Source organism: Lonchura striata, chromosome Z (genome assembly GCF_050655825.1).
Source record: "Lonchura striata isolate lonStrDom1 chromosome Z, ASM5065582v1, whole genome shotgun sequence".
In the NCBI taxonomy this organism is placed as follows: Eukaryota; Metazoa; Chordata; class Aves; order Passeriformes; family Estrildidae; genus Lonchura; species Lonchura striata.
In genome coordinates this window covers 63,396,349-63,412,332 of record NC_140740.1, presented here as the reverse complement: position 1 = coordinate 63,412,332, position 15,984 = coordinate 63,396,349, and the positions used below count along the sequence as shown (strand labels likewise).

The following is a 15,984-nucleotide window of genomic DNA, read 5'->3' as shown; positions in this document are numbered from 1 at the left end:
TGAGGTAATTTTTGAGGGGGTTGCTATAGTGACAGACAGACTGTGCATTACTGGGGCGATGAGCATGTAAAGAGCTGCTGGGAGTGGACCTCCCTTGACGTCAGAACAAGCTGCCAGCATCTAGCAACACGCCTGTAATCTGCACGCTGACCAGAAGCAGAGGAAGACTTTTGTTTCTCAGTCAGCACAAGAGCTAAGTAATTATTTTTAATGCACTTTATATCACCTATGACAAGGTCCAGGCCTGCAGCCAGCTTCAGGGAAGCCACCAGACTATGGAAGGGCTAACAACACTGTTGAAAGAAAGCACATGTCAAAGGTACTGTGGGTCCACATTTCCAAACAGCAGGAATAGGATTATGGGAATAGACTGACTCTGTACTTCCCTACATGTATTTTCCATATGGAAATTGAACAAGGAAGTGAGACCCCTAAGCTTAATAAGCAGACCACAGTTTTTTTAATCAGTAAAGTTCTTTAAGAAATTGAATATGACTCCAGTCACTAAGAACAGGTAGCTCAATACTGAGCCTTATTTTCCTAGGGCTACACCACCTAATGAAGACAGAACATCAAAACTTACTTGAATTTACTTTCAGAAATCAAGATCTTGAAGCACCTTCAACATGGCGCAGACACTTCAAAGAAATGCCCCTCTCCAGCTATGACCTACTACTTACCAGCATCTTTAAGGTCAGATTTTTCCAAATAATCAGGTGGTAAAGAAGCATTTTCAAAGGAACCAATCCATAGGATGAATTTCTGTTCAGCATATAGCCTAATGGATCATGTGCAAGCACAGGCAGACAAAGGTAGAAAGCATACAGCCTTCAATCCATCTCTAACATAATTTCCCTTTCTGAGGTTAAAAATGAGACTAGTCTGCTCATAAGTATAGTCTAATAACTTTTCCTAAACTCAGCAGGCAAAACTGATGTAGCAAGGTGCTGAATTAATATTCACTGGCACATTATAAAACCCTGTGCTTAGGAGTCTTGAGAGACACTTTGAGCACAGAAGTCCCTGGAGAGCAGAATGCATCTGAAACACACTGCTGAGGAGAAAGGATCTGACTAGCACCATACCAGAAACACTAAGATATAAATCTCTAATTAAAATTAAACATGTTGAGATAGAAGTAATTATTGACACTGATAGAAAGGTCAGTATAAAACCAGTAAAAGTGAGTTGTTCACCCAACCAGTCCACATCTCTATGGGAAGAATGAGAGTACAGGGAACAGGGAAGGGACAAACCTCAAGAAATTCTACAAATTCTGTTGTTTAACATAAAAGTTTGTTGGTGATTTCAATATAACCGCAGTTATAATAGCAAGCCTTACCAGCAGCATTTCACATGCAAATGTTTTCTTTTCCATTCAATGACAAGACAAATTTTGGTATGATAGTAACCCCAAAGTTCAGTGGTTTAATGCAAAGAACCAGTTTTTTTCCTTAAGATTAAGACAATTCATGGGTATAACACTCTCAAAATGCTCTATTTCATACACATAGCAGTGCAAGACAAAATAGAAACCTAACTGAAGTCTGTAACTAAAGATAATTACATAAAATATTTAATAAGATTTAATATTTCTCTGTCCTTTGGAGCCTGGCTGTTCTGGAGTAGGGTGGAGCTATACTCCATACTGTTGCTGGAGTTTGGTGTGGTTTTGAGGTGGGGTTGGAATTTTTTAGTTTGTTCTGCAAAACTTTGAGCCAGTTGATGAGGCCACTCCCCTAAAAAACCCTAGCACTAAATTGGACCATGTGCTGAAAAACAAAAGCCTTTATTTTTTTTGCATCTTTGAGAAAACACACAAATGGCTTGACTTTCAACAGCACATATGCAAAATGCTAAAGCTGCTGTATTAGGATTTTTCCGGCCTCACAGAGCTGCCAGATTAATTGACACAAGTGTTCTGTAGCTGGGAAGCAGCAGTCCAATAAATGGAATTGATTTTCAGTGTAAAAAACTAAATGTAAACAAGTACTGGCTGTGTTTTCAGAACTTGTGTAGAAGTTTGTGTTTCTAAGACCCTACACCATTGATGAAAAGTTGAATTAAATTACCAGTTTCTAGAACTATCTCATCTTAATCTATAGCTTGAAGTGAGGTGAGAAGAAGTCTCCATAGCATTGTTTTTATCCATATTCCACCTGAGTCCTACCTAGCTGTCTTCCTCAATTTTGTACCAAAAAAAGCCAACCTTAGCAAAGGCTAAAAAGACAAGTCATCAAATAAACAAATGCTCATACAAATTTTTCTTTTTAGGAACTGTGGTGTAAAAATTATACAGTCATTAAGAACAAGTCTGGTGCTGCATGAAACAAATATCCTGTAAAAAATACATACTGTATACTACTTTACATAGTCCTACTTTCCTTTCTGAATTTCCCAGAGTTGTGTTGCATAAGCTGCAGTTTTTGTATGGAAAGCAGTACTTTGGTATGCATTCCCATCTTTCTTCAGGCATTGCTTCTATTCTTGGGACTATACATAAGGCATAAGTTAGGATTATCATAGTTCTGTGCTGATCTTTATTTTTAAGACTTTCATTTTTATTTGCTGTTTCTACTTTAAACCATACATAAGGCTGTGTAAACTGTGAATACACAAAAACAACCTCTACGATTCTATAACACAAATTGCTTTCAAGTATACCTTTAAGACTTTCAGGTACATTTTTACAAATGAAACTAAGCATGAACTAATCAACAGTTTATTAAATAATAATGTACTTTTGCATCTTTTAAATTATCACTATATGACTACATGGTTTTGTCACTACAATCTAATGACCGTTACTCAGATACCCTACACAGTCATTCAGAATTTGCTATCTGTTCAGCTTCATAGCAGGTCCCAATTTTGGACAGTATTACTATTTCTGAAAGACCCATCATACTCTAAGAGTGCCCTACACATTTATGAAATAAGAAAATGATTGCTAAAGGCAATGCTAAGAAATAGACCACACTGTTAATGCTAGTAAAACCTTAAGATTCATGTGCTGACCTTGCCCCCGTGTACCCCCAAGCACATTGTATTTAACAGGTGCTAATTCCACTGAAATTTACCTGTTTCAGAAGAGTAACACAGAAGGAAGATTATATTTTCAGCTGACGGGTATAAATGAATTGATCAGCTGAAGTTTCGAAAATACTTCAAAATCAAATGGAATACTGTTACAGAAAAATTACTAGATGACCAAAGCCTTACACCTCCTGCAACAAGTTTTACAAAAGGCGTACTTTACTGAGCAGATACTGCTAGGTTTCATATGTTTCTTTCCTGTTAAAAATCAGTGATATGTGGTAAATGACCTCAGATTCACACCCCTGAGCTCTTATTACAGAGTAAAGTATGGGAATCTGCATTTCTATACTAACTATCCAACTACCTGAGCTCACACTATATGGAGAGCTGTGCAACTGAAGGAACTGAGCTGTTAAAGACGACAGCAAATGCAGAAACAAGAGCCAGAAAGACTATATATATATGAGAATGCACTGGCATGTATGACTAATGACGCAGTACATTACGTAATAATAAAATGTGTTATAGATATCCACTGGCATAGCTAACACACTAATGGGATAACTATATTTAATTATCTGAAGTGTTAGAAAACATAGCCATGAAAGGGAAACTAAACAGATATGCTCAGCATTTGTGCAGCAACTAGAAAGTCCTTGGTTGGAGGTAAACAGCAGCCAAATACTTCACCAGAAAAAGATGAAATTGAAAATCTGAGCCAAGCAAGACTCTGGAACACTTACTAGGTCTTAACACTTCTCATATTTTGTTCATGAATGGTAAGCCCTTAGTGCCATACTAGAGAAAAATGGTGATGAATTTTCAAAAATTCCAACTGCAACCCAAATTCTCTAACACAGAAGACTATTGACTCTTCTTTCTTTAGGCTTTGAAAAGGTATGATACAATAAAAAAGTTCACTGGTAGCCTTTTTACATTTGGGTTAAGGTCTAGGCAGCTGGTACAGTATACTCTGAATTATCTCATCTCACATAGCTACTACTAAAGGCAATTCACCATGTTATTAGTTTATATCTGTCTTACATGGTGAGGCAGCATCTTAAAGAGAAGTAATTTGATGGTAATTAAGTGGCTAAATCACCCAGTAATGCACATGGAGAGGAAATAACCTCCATATACCTCAGGTGCTGTTGACTTTACTAGAGAGAAGTCTAAAAGTTGACTTTAAAACAACATGAACATCCAAGCTTTGGAGCATCCAATGGTCAGGAAAGAGAATAGAATGAATTTGTTAAGCCTCCAAGAAGTTCAAATTCTCCATAATGCAGGGAATTTTCTTTCTTAGACACTACCCCCATTTCTTCTACTAAACATAGTACAAGCAGTGGGTATAAAAACATCAAAAATAATGCTAACAATGACAAAGAATGACAAAACAGGACAAAAGATGGCTGAAAGTGAAAGCAATATGATATACAGGACATACCAGAAACCTGAAATGTAATTTAGAAACAATAAAATAACAGGAAAAATAATATGTGTAGTAAGAGAATAATTTAAATTGCAAAAGACCTCAAACATCATTAAGTCCAACACTTACCAATCACCACCTCGTTACTTAAGACTATACCACTAAGTACAACATCCAATTACTTCTTGAACAACTCCAGGATGGTGACACCACCACCTCCCTGAGCAGTCTGTTTCAATGTTCAACAGCTCTTTCCAAAAATAAACTATTCTTGATGCTCAGAAAAATGAACCCCAGCTGGTGCAACTTGAGGCTATGTCCTCTTGTCTTATCTCTTGTTACCTGGAAAAGTGTCTGACCCCCAGCTGGCTACCCCCTCCTTTCCAGGCAGTTGTAGAGGGTGGTAAGTTTACACCTGAGCCCCCTTTACTCCAGGCTAAAGGTCCCCAGCTCCTTCAGCTGCTCCTCACAGGACTTGTGCCCTGCACCAGTTCTGCTCCCCTTCTCTGGACATTCTCCAGTCCCACAGTGTCTGTCCTGCAGTAAGGGGGCCGCAAGAACTGGGCACAGCATTTGAGGTGTGGCCTCAGCAGCACTGACTGCAGGGGGATGAACCCCTTCCACAGTCTTTCTGATACAAGAAATATCAGATGCAGTCCTGAAAACTACACTATTTATGACCCAAGCCAGGATGCCATTGGCCTTCTCAGCCACAAGCTGGCTCCTCTTCATCTGCTGTCAACCAGCACCTTGAGGTCATCTTCTGCTGGGCAGCTTTCCAGCTACTCTACCCTTGCCTGTATCACTGCCTTGGCCTGCTGTGACCCAAGGGCAGGACTCGGCACCTAAATTTGTTGAAGACTGATGACAGAAAAGAGCAATATAGGCAGCAGACTGAAAATACTACTACTTCTACTACTACTACTACTACAGTACAGTGGAAAACTACTGAGAAGATGAGAGGGTCGTGCAAGGGATGAAGGAAGAGCACATCTGCCATTGACACATATGCACACCAGACATTGGCACATATGCTTAGAAGAGAGCATATGACAACAAGCCATTCCAGTTCATGCAACAGGTCATAAGACAATGAGTACCAAGTGCTTTTTTTCTATCTTACTGTCTCATGAATCCCAGTAGTAGCTTTAAAGCAATTTGTTTCCTTGCTTTGTGACAGGGATTTAATGCTAATAAATTTGCTTGGGTGTTTTACTGGTAAACACACTTACTGTATTTTTGAAATAATGTCTCTTTTGTTCTGCTGATTTTTTTTAGTGGACTTACATATCTGGAAAAAAACTCTACTTGCATGTATAAGTACAGATAGAGGATTTTCTAAATACTCATACACAGTGATTAACAAGACTAATTTAAAAGATTTTGCAGAAATCCATAATATGAACTATAATAAAATCACCAAATTGTAAAAATTCATGGTAAACTGCTAAACATGCTGAGCTTGAAAAATAACCAATCAACTAGCATATGTACCTTTTGCAAGACCATGTACTAGGACGTTTTTTTAACAGCTACTTAATGATTATCTCTACTATTTTTAATACTACTCAAAAGATCCACTACGCTGCCAATTTAATAAAAAGTAGATCAAAACTATGGTATTCAGCACAATCTGATCTGAAGTAGCATCAGATCATTATTTCCTAATTAGGAGAATAATTCTATTTTAAGCCTCTAAGGTTGAACACACAAAATACATACATTTATTTCAACTTAAAACCAGTACCTCATCTGTTGTGGAAACAAAGTTAGGACCTACAAATACAAGAAATTGAAAATATGAGACGAATTTTGCTTCACCTTCTACTTAACTTCGCCATTCATTTCAGAACAGAAATAATGTGAAAATATATTCTTAGTAACATTTTTCTAGAATGTTCTTATCAATGTTTATGCATCCTGAAATTCTTCTCTTTATGTAATATTATATTTGTTTCCTTACCACCTAAAGCTGAAACACAGTATGGTATGTTTGGGGACAGTGAGAATCTAAACAATACAAGAGTGATGCCAAGAGAGATGCCATTGCACCACTCTACACCAAAATGTATGTTCAAAAATTATGGATTGGGAAGGTAACCAGGACAGAGAACTGCACAGGGCAACATAAACTCTATGCATAGGCCAAAGGGAAATCATGGCATGGTGATAATACTGCAATGGAACTGAGGAGACTTATATCATACATCCACAGGTCTTCAGCTGCCTAAAGTTCTATCAGGAAGATCCTAGTAAGTTTGTCTTGACTAATACCTTTATAAAGTGCAGTACTAGATAAGGATGCTTAGACAACTGTGCAGATAAACACACCTGTCATGTCTAATGTCCTGCTACAATGGGCTTAGTGGAAGCTTCATTGTGCACTTTCTTAAGTGAGAGGCTTTCACTCATGTACACATGCCAAATGGAGACTGGAATAATTTTTTTTCATAGCTAATACAAAAGTCAATGTAGAACCCACAGAGGTTTTCACCATGGCTTTAAAAACAAACCATACTGTGCCCTTTATCACAAGGCCATCATCTGTTTCTTTAACAGCAGTTGAGAAATTTCACCTGAGCTGTATGCTACATCAATGAAAAATAACTGAGATTCATGTAAAACTTCAGGCAAACATCAGATTCCAATGACAAATTTCACATTGTTTTTTAATCAGTGCCAAGAAAGGGATAACATTTCAGGTATTTTTTAAATCACATGCGCATTTTTATTATTGTTGATCTTGTAGAACAAACAATTTAACTTGAAGTGCTTTCCTGATTTCTTCCTGGCAGCCATGCTCTTTAAAGTTTAGACTTTGTTTCCACAATAGAAAAACAGTTTGGTATAAAAAAAAATCCCTTTGTTTAGTACTGTTTACCTCACCGCTAAGACTGCAAATGCCAGAGAGGGAAGGAAACTGGAAAATCTGGAAAACAGAAGTTCTTGGACATTTCATTTTTATGAATTGTATGGAGGTCTACTTTGATAGCACTTCCCAATATTCACTACTGTCACATTACATGAAATTATTTTTGCCCATATTGCATTTGTGATTATATGTTGGAAGAGAGTAAGTTGAAAAGGTCTAACAAAAATCCCCCCCAAATTAGTCAGTCCTAGTTAGAATGTTAATTTAAGACTTTGAATGATCACAGACTACCATTTTGTAGTAAATAAGTAAATAAGCACAGATATAATCCTAAAATAGATGTATGCCACTTCTTAATTCATTTTTGTACATGTATATTTAGATATGTTTGCGTACCTTATGCATGCAAACATGTACACAGACATATAGTATAATAAGCTAAAAAGTAAAACTTTGTTAGAAACAGAAAGTTATGCATCGTTGTTCATCGCTACCATGTACTTACTATTTAGTTGAATCTGATAATTGATATTCCCGTCGTCTATCGTAACACTCCTGAATTCCAGGGTCATTCCATAAGCTTCTTATTGCATCTACATATGGGTTCTCAAAACTTGACACCTTCTCTACATCAACTTCTCGAACTAATAGTGCATGAACCTAATTCAAAACAAACAAAACAGTAAAATGGACTTCATTTTCTATTTTTGCAGACAGCTCATATGCAATGAACAAGATTAATAATTCTTCACATTGATTATATCACCAACATGTTATATTCAATTTGAAAAATCAAATATCATGAAGATGATTGTGAAGATGCAAAAAGGAAGTAAATTTTAAGCTAACATCACAGGGAGTGAAGCTGCTCTCGGGGAAAATTGCATCTTCTTAGACTTCTTTCTTTTGTGACACCAATAATTGTTACCATAACATTGAAACAAATAAAAAAATAAAAATAACCGACAAAACTGAAGGATTCTATAAGTACGACCAAATTCAGACTGGTCATTAAGATCTAACTAGTAACAGTTCAACTCAGTTGTTTCACAACCAAAATCTAGATGGTGCAGGTGACTGTTCAGTTCAAGACACTTTTGACAAGAGCAGACACTTTCCATGGCCATCTGGGAATATAAGAATTTCCCCTTTATTTACCAGAAATCTTGTAAACACTTACTCAATTATTTTTGGAAAACAATGTCTCATACATTTAGGATCTTCCTCATGGGTTTCTACAAGTACTTAAAACAGGATTCCAGAATAAGAAAACTGGAATTTTTGGGAATTGTAATCACGACATCTCCACTTGAGAAGATACTGAAAAAGCAACCATGTCTTCTCCTACTTTATTCCCCTCAGAAAACTATAGGCAGGGTTAAAAACTGATTGTGAGCTTCAACAGTGTAATCACTTTATGCTGGTTTTCCTGGCAGTATTCTTTTTGCTACAATCCATTATATACTTACAAAAGTGTGGGGGTTTTTGTATCTAGGCTTCATCACCTCAGTCTTCTAGTTATTATTTTTATTATCACCTCTTATTTTTATAGTAATGGGAAAATAATGGAAAATAATTTCCATTTTCCGAATGCAAAATAATTCCCAAGTTACTAGGAGATACCTGATCCTACAGAACCTACTTTGAAAGAGCTGAAAAAGTTCTAGTAATTCAGCACTATTATGATGAAAAAGGTTCATACTTTGTCTGTTCTTTGGTTTGTAGGACTATGTGGTGGTTAGATTTGCATAAGACCAGTGAGCTGACATTTCATTACTGTGAAGCACTTGTTTTCTTTGGCTATTTGTGTGCATTTAAATTAAACTAGGTTTTACCAAAATGCTGTACATATTTTCCTGAACTACCACAGTGGTTATGACAGAAATAGCAGTTAGCTGAATAAACTGAGTAAATAAAAATGTTTAATTCCAAAAATGTATTTCACTTTTCCAGCTACAGGAGGAACTAAATCAGTCATCTTTCTTTGGTTTGGTTTTTTGTTGTTGTTGTTGTAAATCAGTGTAAATCTTCAGAATTAAACACTAGCCAAATCTCTGAGACAAAACTTCACCAATATAGCCTTTGTATGAAGCAAAAATGCCCAGAGATCTATTAGAAGTCAGAAGACTGGCCTGTCATCCCTCCTGGACAATTCATGACACCTCTGAAAATGGAAGGGTAAAGCAACCAAGAAGCAGAGCATGTTTTCCAAATGCCTGATTTGTAATAAACATGCCAGGAAAGTCTCTCCATAAACATGGTATGGGAAAAGCCACAGCCCCTTTTTCTCTTCCGTTTATTTTTTTATTTGTATGTCTGTCTCCTTTGAAAAGCAGGCATCACCTAAGGATTGTGGGGGATAGCCACTCGAGAAATCCAATGCTGCCACAGGCTACTGCAGTCCTGTGGCTGAACAGAATTATGAACCTGAAACTGTTTTCAAGTCTGAAATTTCTCTCATAAAATCTGCAACAGGATTTCAGACCTAGCTGACAAGCAGATAAAGTCACTGACTGAACAGGAGAAACTAAGAAATAGATCATCTGCTTGCTGCCAAATGTCTGCCAATGGTGGTTTTATTGTGAAACTCCCCCAAACGTGTATTAATTTTAATGGACTGATGGACAATAAAAGCAAAGAACTACTTTGTTCAAAAGTGAAGAGCTACTGAAATGTTTCCTTACACATTATGTTTTTATTGCTAAAAACCATTCACTGCCTAGCTTTGTTTGAGATCAGGTCACCAAAGAAAGAAAAAGAGAACATTATTGACACAGTTGGAATGGATAATATAATAAAATAAATACAGTAATATCACTTTCCTTAAGCAATGTCTTTGGCTTCTGGATCATACTATATGATACAAAAAATATGAATGAGAGCTAAAGTTTCAATTTCATGCATGAAGCAAGTTTGAATTTTCTACAGGAGTGATTTTTAGAAAGTTGGGACCTACCCAGACAGTATATTTGGTAAGTATATTTTCAAGAATTGTATGTGTGAACATCCAGAATTATAACATAATTTGTGGGAGATCTCGAAAATAGATTTGAAGTAGCTTCTGATCCAAAATGTTTGTAATTTAATGGATAACTAAACACTTCCCTGTCCATTCTACCATGCAATTTTCTTGTATTTATATTACTATATTAAAACACTCATGTGAGTTCAGGTGTTCATGAATACAAGACTTGTAAGTTCCTGTCTAAAAAATTATGCCACAGTTTTCATTAAACATTTCTAATTTAGAGTGTTTCACATTTTGTTAAAACATACTAAGACAGGGAACCCTGAATTGGAAGGTAACCATGAGGATGATGGTTCAACTTCCAGCCTTGTGCAGGACACCCCAAGAGCCACACCATGTGAGTTAGAGCATTGTCCAAATACTTGTTGAACTCTCCCAGGCTGGTGCTGTGGCCCTGGGGAGCTGTTCCAGTGCCCAGCCACCCCGTGGGTGAAGAATCTTTTCTTAATATCCGGTGTAAACTCGTCTGTTGCGGAGTTTCAGGCCATTCCCTCAGGTGCAGTCACTGTCACCACAGAGAAGGGATCAGTGCCTGCCCCTCCTCTTCCTCTCGTGAGGAAGTAACTGCAGTGAGGTCTCCCCTCACTCTCCTCTTCTCCAGGCTGAACAGACCAAGCAACTGCAGCCACTCCTCACAAGGCTTCTCCTCAAGGACCTTCACCATCCTCATGGCCCTCCTTTGGACAATCCCTAACAGTTTAAAATTCTTGTATTCTGGCACTCAAAACCACACACTAGACTCGAAGTAATGCCACCACAGTGTACACCAGAGCAGAGCAAGACAATCACCACATTCAAAAATCCCAGCTACAGAATGACAATGCCACAGCAACTTCGGACGATCCCAACACTTTCTGTTAGGCTGAACTTAAATGTAACTATGGATGTCTGTTGTAATACTTAAAGACTGAGAATAATGCAGCTGTCAGAGAGTATGTGCTATATTACATATATTACCTATAAGGCTGCCAAAACCTCACAAAACCTTAGAGCAGCATCTTCCTCACCATGACTCCACTGGCAACATGAAGATATAAACAACAATGGAGGCACAGAGGGAGAAATAAGAGTGTGTAACAGCTTGTTTCTGCATAGTAAAAGGACAAAATCTCAGTCGGGTGAACTGAAATCCATCAGAATTTCAAAGTAACATATACAGAACATGTGTAAACTAACTTGTGATGTGGATCTATGTTCACCTTAGTAACAACACTACAGGCCTACCCAAATGTTTAAAATACTACACAAACATGCAAATGAAAACATTGTATACAATTTGCACTCTAAGTATTACAAAACTTGCATGACTTCCCATAATTAAATAATATTTTAATGATCCCATGACCAAATTGGTTATTTGAAAAACATTCCCAAAAATTAAGGTATGGAATAAGCAGATGCAAACTGTGCAGGTAAACAGTTCCATTAAGGAAGTAAACTCTTCCATAAAGGCAGGAAATTGTATGTAATTTCTTTGGAAGTACTCAAAAAACTTACATCTCCAAAAATAACTAACATAATTGTAGTATCCTGGGGCATTTTTTCACCTCCATGGAAGTTTTAATTAGTGAAGTATTTCCAATGTTTTGCCTGTGTCTGGTATATAAGGCAATTTACCAGGGATATAGTACCATTTCAGATATACTGGCACTTCAGAGACTTGATGCCTGAAATAAATTACAGATATAACTTTGGTTTTCAAAAGAAAAATGAAATTTAAATGTATTCTGATATTTGAAATTATTTAACTACATTGAATTAAAAACATTACAGCAATTTCTAGTCATCTTTTATTCTGTGTACTGCTGAATACAAAGCAAAAACAGCTGAAACAAAAAATACCTGTTATTTGAAGAGGGGGGAAACATCTCACTCCCTTTCTCTGCTATGCAAAATTTAAACTCCACAGAGATAATGCAATAATCTCCTCAACTGCAGTGATGACAGAGGCAAAAGAGAAATTTCACCTTCAGATTTTAAATATTAATTCTTATTTTATAGTTTTCACCAACTCTAGTTGTTCCACCTATAGATATAAACTAAAATATGAAGATTTATTGAACAGAAATTATAGGGTCTTTTATCCTCTGTTTTAAAAGTTTCATACCTCTAACTCTACAGATCCTCATGACTTTTGCCTGCTTTCTTTCTTAGAAGGTGCGATCATTAAACATTACAACTTTTAAATACCACAACTTTGCTTGTTAATGACTGCATATGTTGCTACACTCTTCCAATACTGGCATGGCTATACAGCTAAGCTGGATGATATCACTGTGCAAAACTGAACAGCAGATTGCAAAAACCTTCCACAAAAAAATCGTAACTAATATTTACTTTTGTGTGTGTGGCATGTTACATTTCCATGGATTTTAAATTAGGCACTCTCATACCTCCTGCAGGTATCACCTTAGATGAAATTTTCACACACTAGTCCTAAAATTTTACAGCTATACTTTCCTGATGTGTGCTATAAAGTTCTGTCATTTTTGCTGTTGAGGATCCTAGAAACAGAAACGGCTTTTTTCTCTGGAAATATTCTCTTGCTCACTTTTGCTTTATAGAGCTGGGGAAATTCTATGGCTGACTTTATGAAATATCTCTATGGATCAAACAACAGCCACAGCCTTTCCACTGCTTTAGTGAATCACCGCCAAAGAGCTGTTTTTGTGTTGTTAGGAGACTAGATATTCTGCCCTGAAATTAGACAAGCCTGCCTAAACATCTTACTTGTTTACATTCACTTTTAAAATACTTCAAAAAACCCAAACAAACCCCACACATGCAATTTATTCTAATTGTAAACACTAGCTTCAATTACAGGATACATTTATATATATTTAAGTGTTTAAGAGTGTATGACATTAATTCACAATTCAATTTATTCTCCAGGCTTTACTGAATTACTTTTTAAAGAAAACTGAGCAATGAGTAAAATACAATCCATGTAAGTAAAGAGAAATCCAATATAACTAGCAAAAAGTTATTTTTGCTAAGTTACTACTGGGTTTAAATAGTAAACAGTCCCCTTTAGTCATGTTTTGACTTGTTTTCCAAATGTTATTTTTAGTGACAAATTTTCAAAGGTTTTCAGCAGCTGATGAAATTTTGGGATTAACACTTTGGTTCAGATTCCCAAGGATACAGCGGAATATACCTACTAATGTTTTTAAAAATTTTTAAAAATTAATTTTAGCATTTGAATTCTAACACTGATAATCTGAACATAAAACTAAACCAATTTCTTTTCTTTTAGACATAGTCACTAGCAACAAATTACAATCTCATCAAGTTCTCATTATTAATAATTGACAAGGACAAAAATGTAAAATCATCTGCTAGCAATGAAACCTATCAACAGATTTAATTCAAATCTTCAGTGACAGAAACAAAAAAAAATTCAGATTTGAACCAGCATAGGCAAGAATGGGCAACAAGCTCTCCTCTCACAACAATTTTTGTAGCTAAAAGAAATTATCTAAATTACTGCTCCATCTATAATAAGATAGTATTATCACCAAGTAATGCCTGAATGTTTACAAAAACACATTCAAGCATGGAGCTCTAAGAAAACTGGTCTAGTGGAAGATGTCCTTGTCCACAGCAAGGGGCTTGAAACTAGATGATCTTTAAAGTCCCTTTCAGGCCATTCTATGTATATACAATAATATTTTCAGAAATACATAAATGTTCTAAGTATTTTTCCCTAGTTTTTTTTTCTTTTTTTGGTGGGTTCTTTTTCTTCTTTTTTCTCCTGAGAATAACTTTTAAGTTGAGATCATCCAACCATTATTGTGCTATAATCCTACAAATAATTACTATACACACAACATTTAACAAAATACTTCTACTACATAAATATCTCAGATTTTAGACCTTTATATGTTTCACTGTTTTTGAAGAACAGTGCTTGGTAAGTCTTGGAAATGGTAAATTTTTCTGCCAAACTTTTTGTATAGTCCATTCAGTTGAATTTATGGAAGAAAATTTAGTGAAACATAAACGTGCTGAAACTTTAATTCCTTTTGTAAGCAAAATAACCATCTGTACTTCACAAGCCTCCAAGAATCTGCTACCTCAGTCAATCACTGCAGTACATGACTAACTGCATTAAAAAAAAAAAAAAATAGAAAGACAATGTGCCAATACTAGAATTCTCACTTAACAAGTGTACAATTGAACAGATCTCACATGAGCCTCACTCCTGTGCCTTGGTCCCGCACTACAGACTTTTATTTTTAAGAGTACAAGCAGAAACAGCCTTGCTTGGTCTCACGGATTCAAACACCTGAGAACTGAGAAGACAATATGCCTCTTCACAGAGGTCATGGCCAGTTGAATCAGACAGTTTAGCATCTACTTGCTTACACAAGGAAATTGCAGGAATTGCACTGCATTTCAGACCTAGAGAAGAACCTATAGTGAACCTAGGGAGCAGGGAAACAAACAGCAGGCTCCTTTTAAGGGAATGTCCAGGTTTTGGCTGGGATATAGCTAGTTTTCTTCTTAGCAGCTAGTACAGTTTTGGATTTAGTATGACAATAATGTTGATGACACACTGATACTTTAGTTGCTGTTAAGTATGTTTACTCTAAGTCAAATTTCCCATACTCTGTCAGCCAGCAAGTGCACAAGAACCTGAGGGGCACTACTGCCAGGATAGGTGATCCATGCTATCATGGGTATATTCCATACCCACAGAATGTCATGGCCAGTATAAGAACCAGAGAAAGTCAGCTGAGAGGCACTGATCACTGCTGCAGAATGGGCTAGGCATCGTTCAGCAGGTGCTGAGAAGTTGTACTGGGTACGTCTAGATTCTTTTGGGTTTTGCTCCTCTCTTGCTCTCCTTTTCATTGCTATTATTATGATGTTTTATTTTGATTCAATTATTAAACTGCTCTCAGCTCAGTCCATGAGGCTTAATATTTTTTCCTCTGACTCTTCTACCCACCATGGATGTAGTGATCGAGTGGTTGTGTGGTATGTAGCGCTAGGTTGGACAAGGAAACATGCAATCATATCTGTGTTTCAATTTGGGAGAGAAAGTACTACGTGGAAAAGTAATCCTCTACAGAACTCATACTAATTAGAATTGTCAAATGTGATAATTAAAAAAAAAAGGCACATAAAAACTATTTTGCCTCCATATTTTTAAGCCGCAATTTTTATATTCCAAGAAGCAGAGTGCCCTCTGCTGACTAATACATAACAGCAGACTGGTATTTCTAGAAATATGAGAGAACTGGGAGGGTCCCTTTCAAAATAATGAATGATTCCAGCAGGAATTTTCCTCTGTAAAAATTGCAACTAACTTAAATGGTTGCATTTGTGTGCTGTCCAATCAAGAAGATTGTCTTTCTAAACAATTACCTCACTTCTTGGAAGTAAACTCTGAAAGTGAGCTTCAGACTTACCCTAGGAATGCAAAGATACATGACACCCTATCAGCTACTTATTTTGAGTATGCTCATTAATCCCTTGATGTTTAGAATAATGAGTTGGCAAGACTGAAGTAAGCGGGCAAAATGTAATCTCGGATGAAAAGCTGTTGTTTAGAGCAGGGTCATACAAGAATCAATTTAGCCCCAAGATGTTAAAGATAGTGAGCCA

The 15,984-nt window shown here is 36.5% G+C and overlaps 1 protein-coding gene across 1 annotated transcript in view; it reads right to left on the bottom strand.

Annotated features, from left to right (window-relative positions):
- LOC110470681 (guanine nucleotide-binding protein G(q) subunit alpha) overlaps positions 1–15,984 on the bottom strand; it is a 117,132-nt gene that overhangs the window by 31,076 nt on the left and 70,072 nt on the right. Inside the window, exon 3 of the mRNA XM_021530526.4 lies at positions 7,849–8,003. Within this exon, the coding sequence (XP_021386201.1) occupies positions 7,849–8,003 (155 nt within the window). The remainder of the gene's footprint in view (positions 1–7,848; positions 8,004–15,984) is intronic.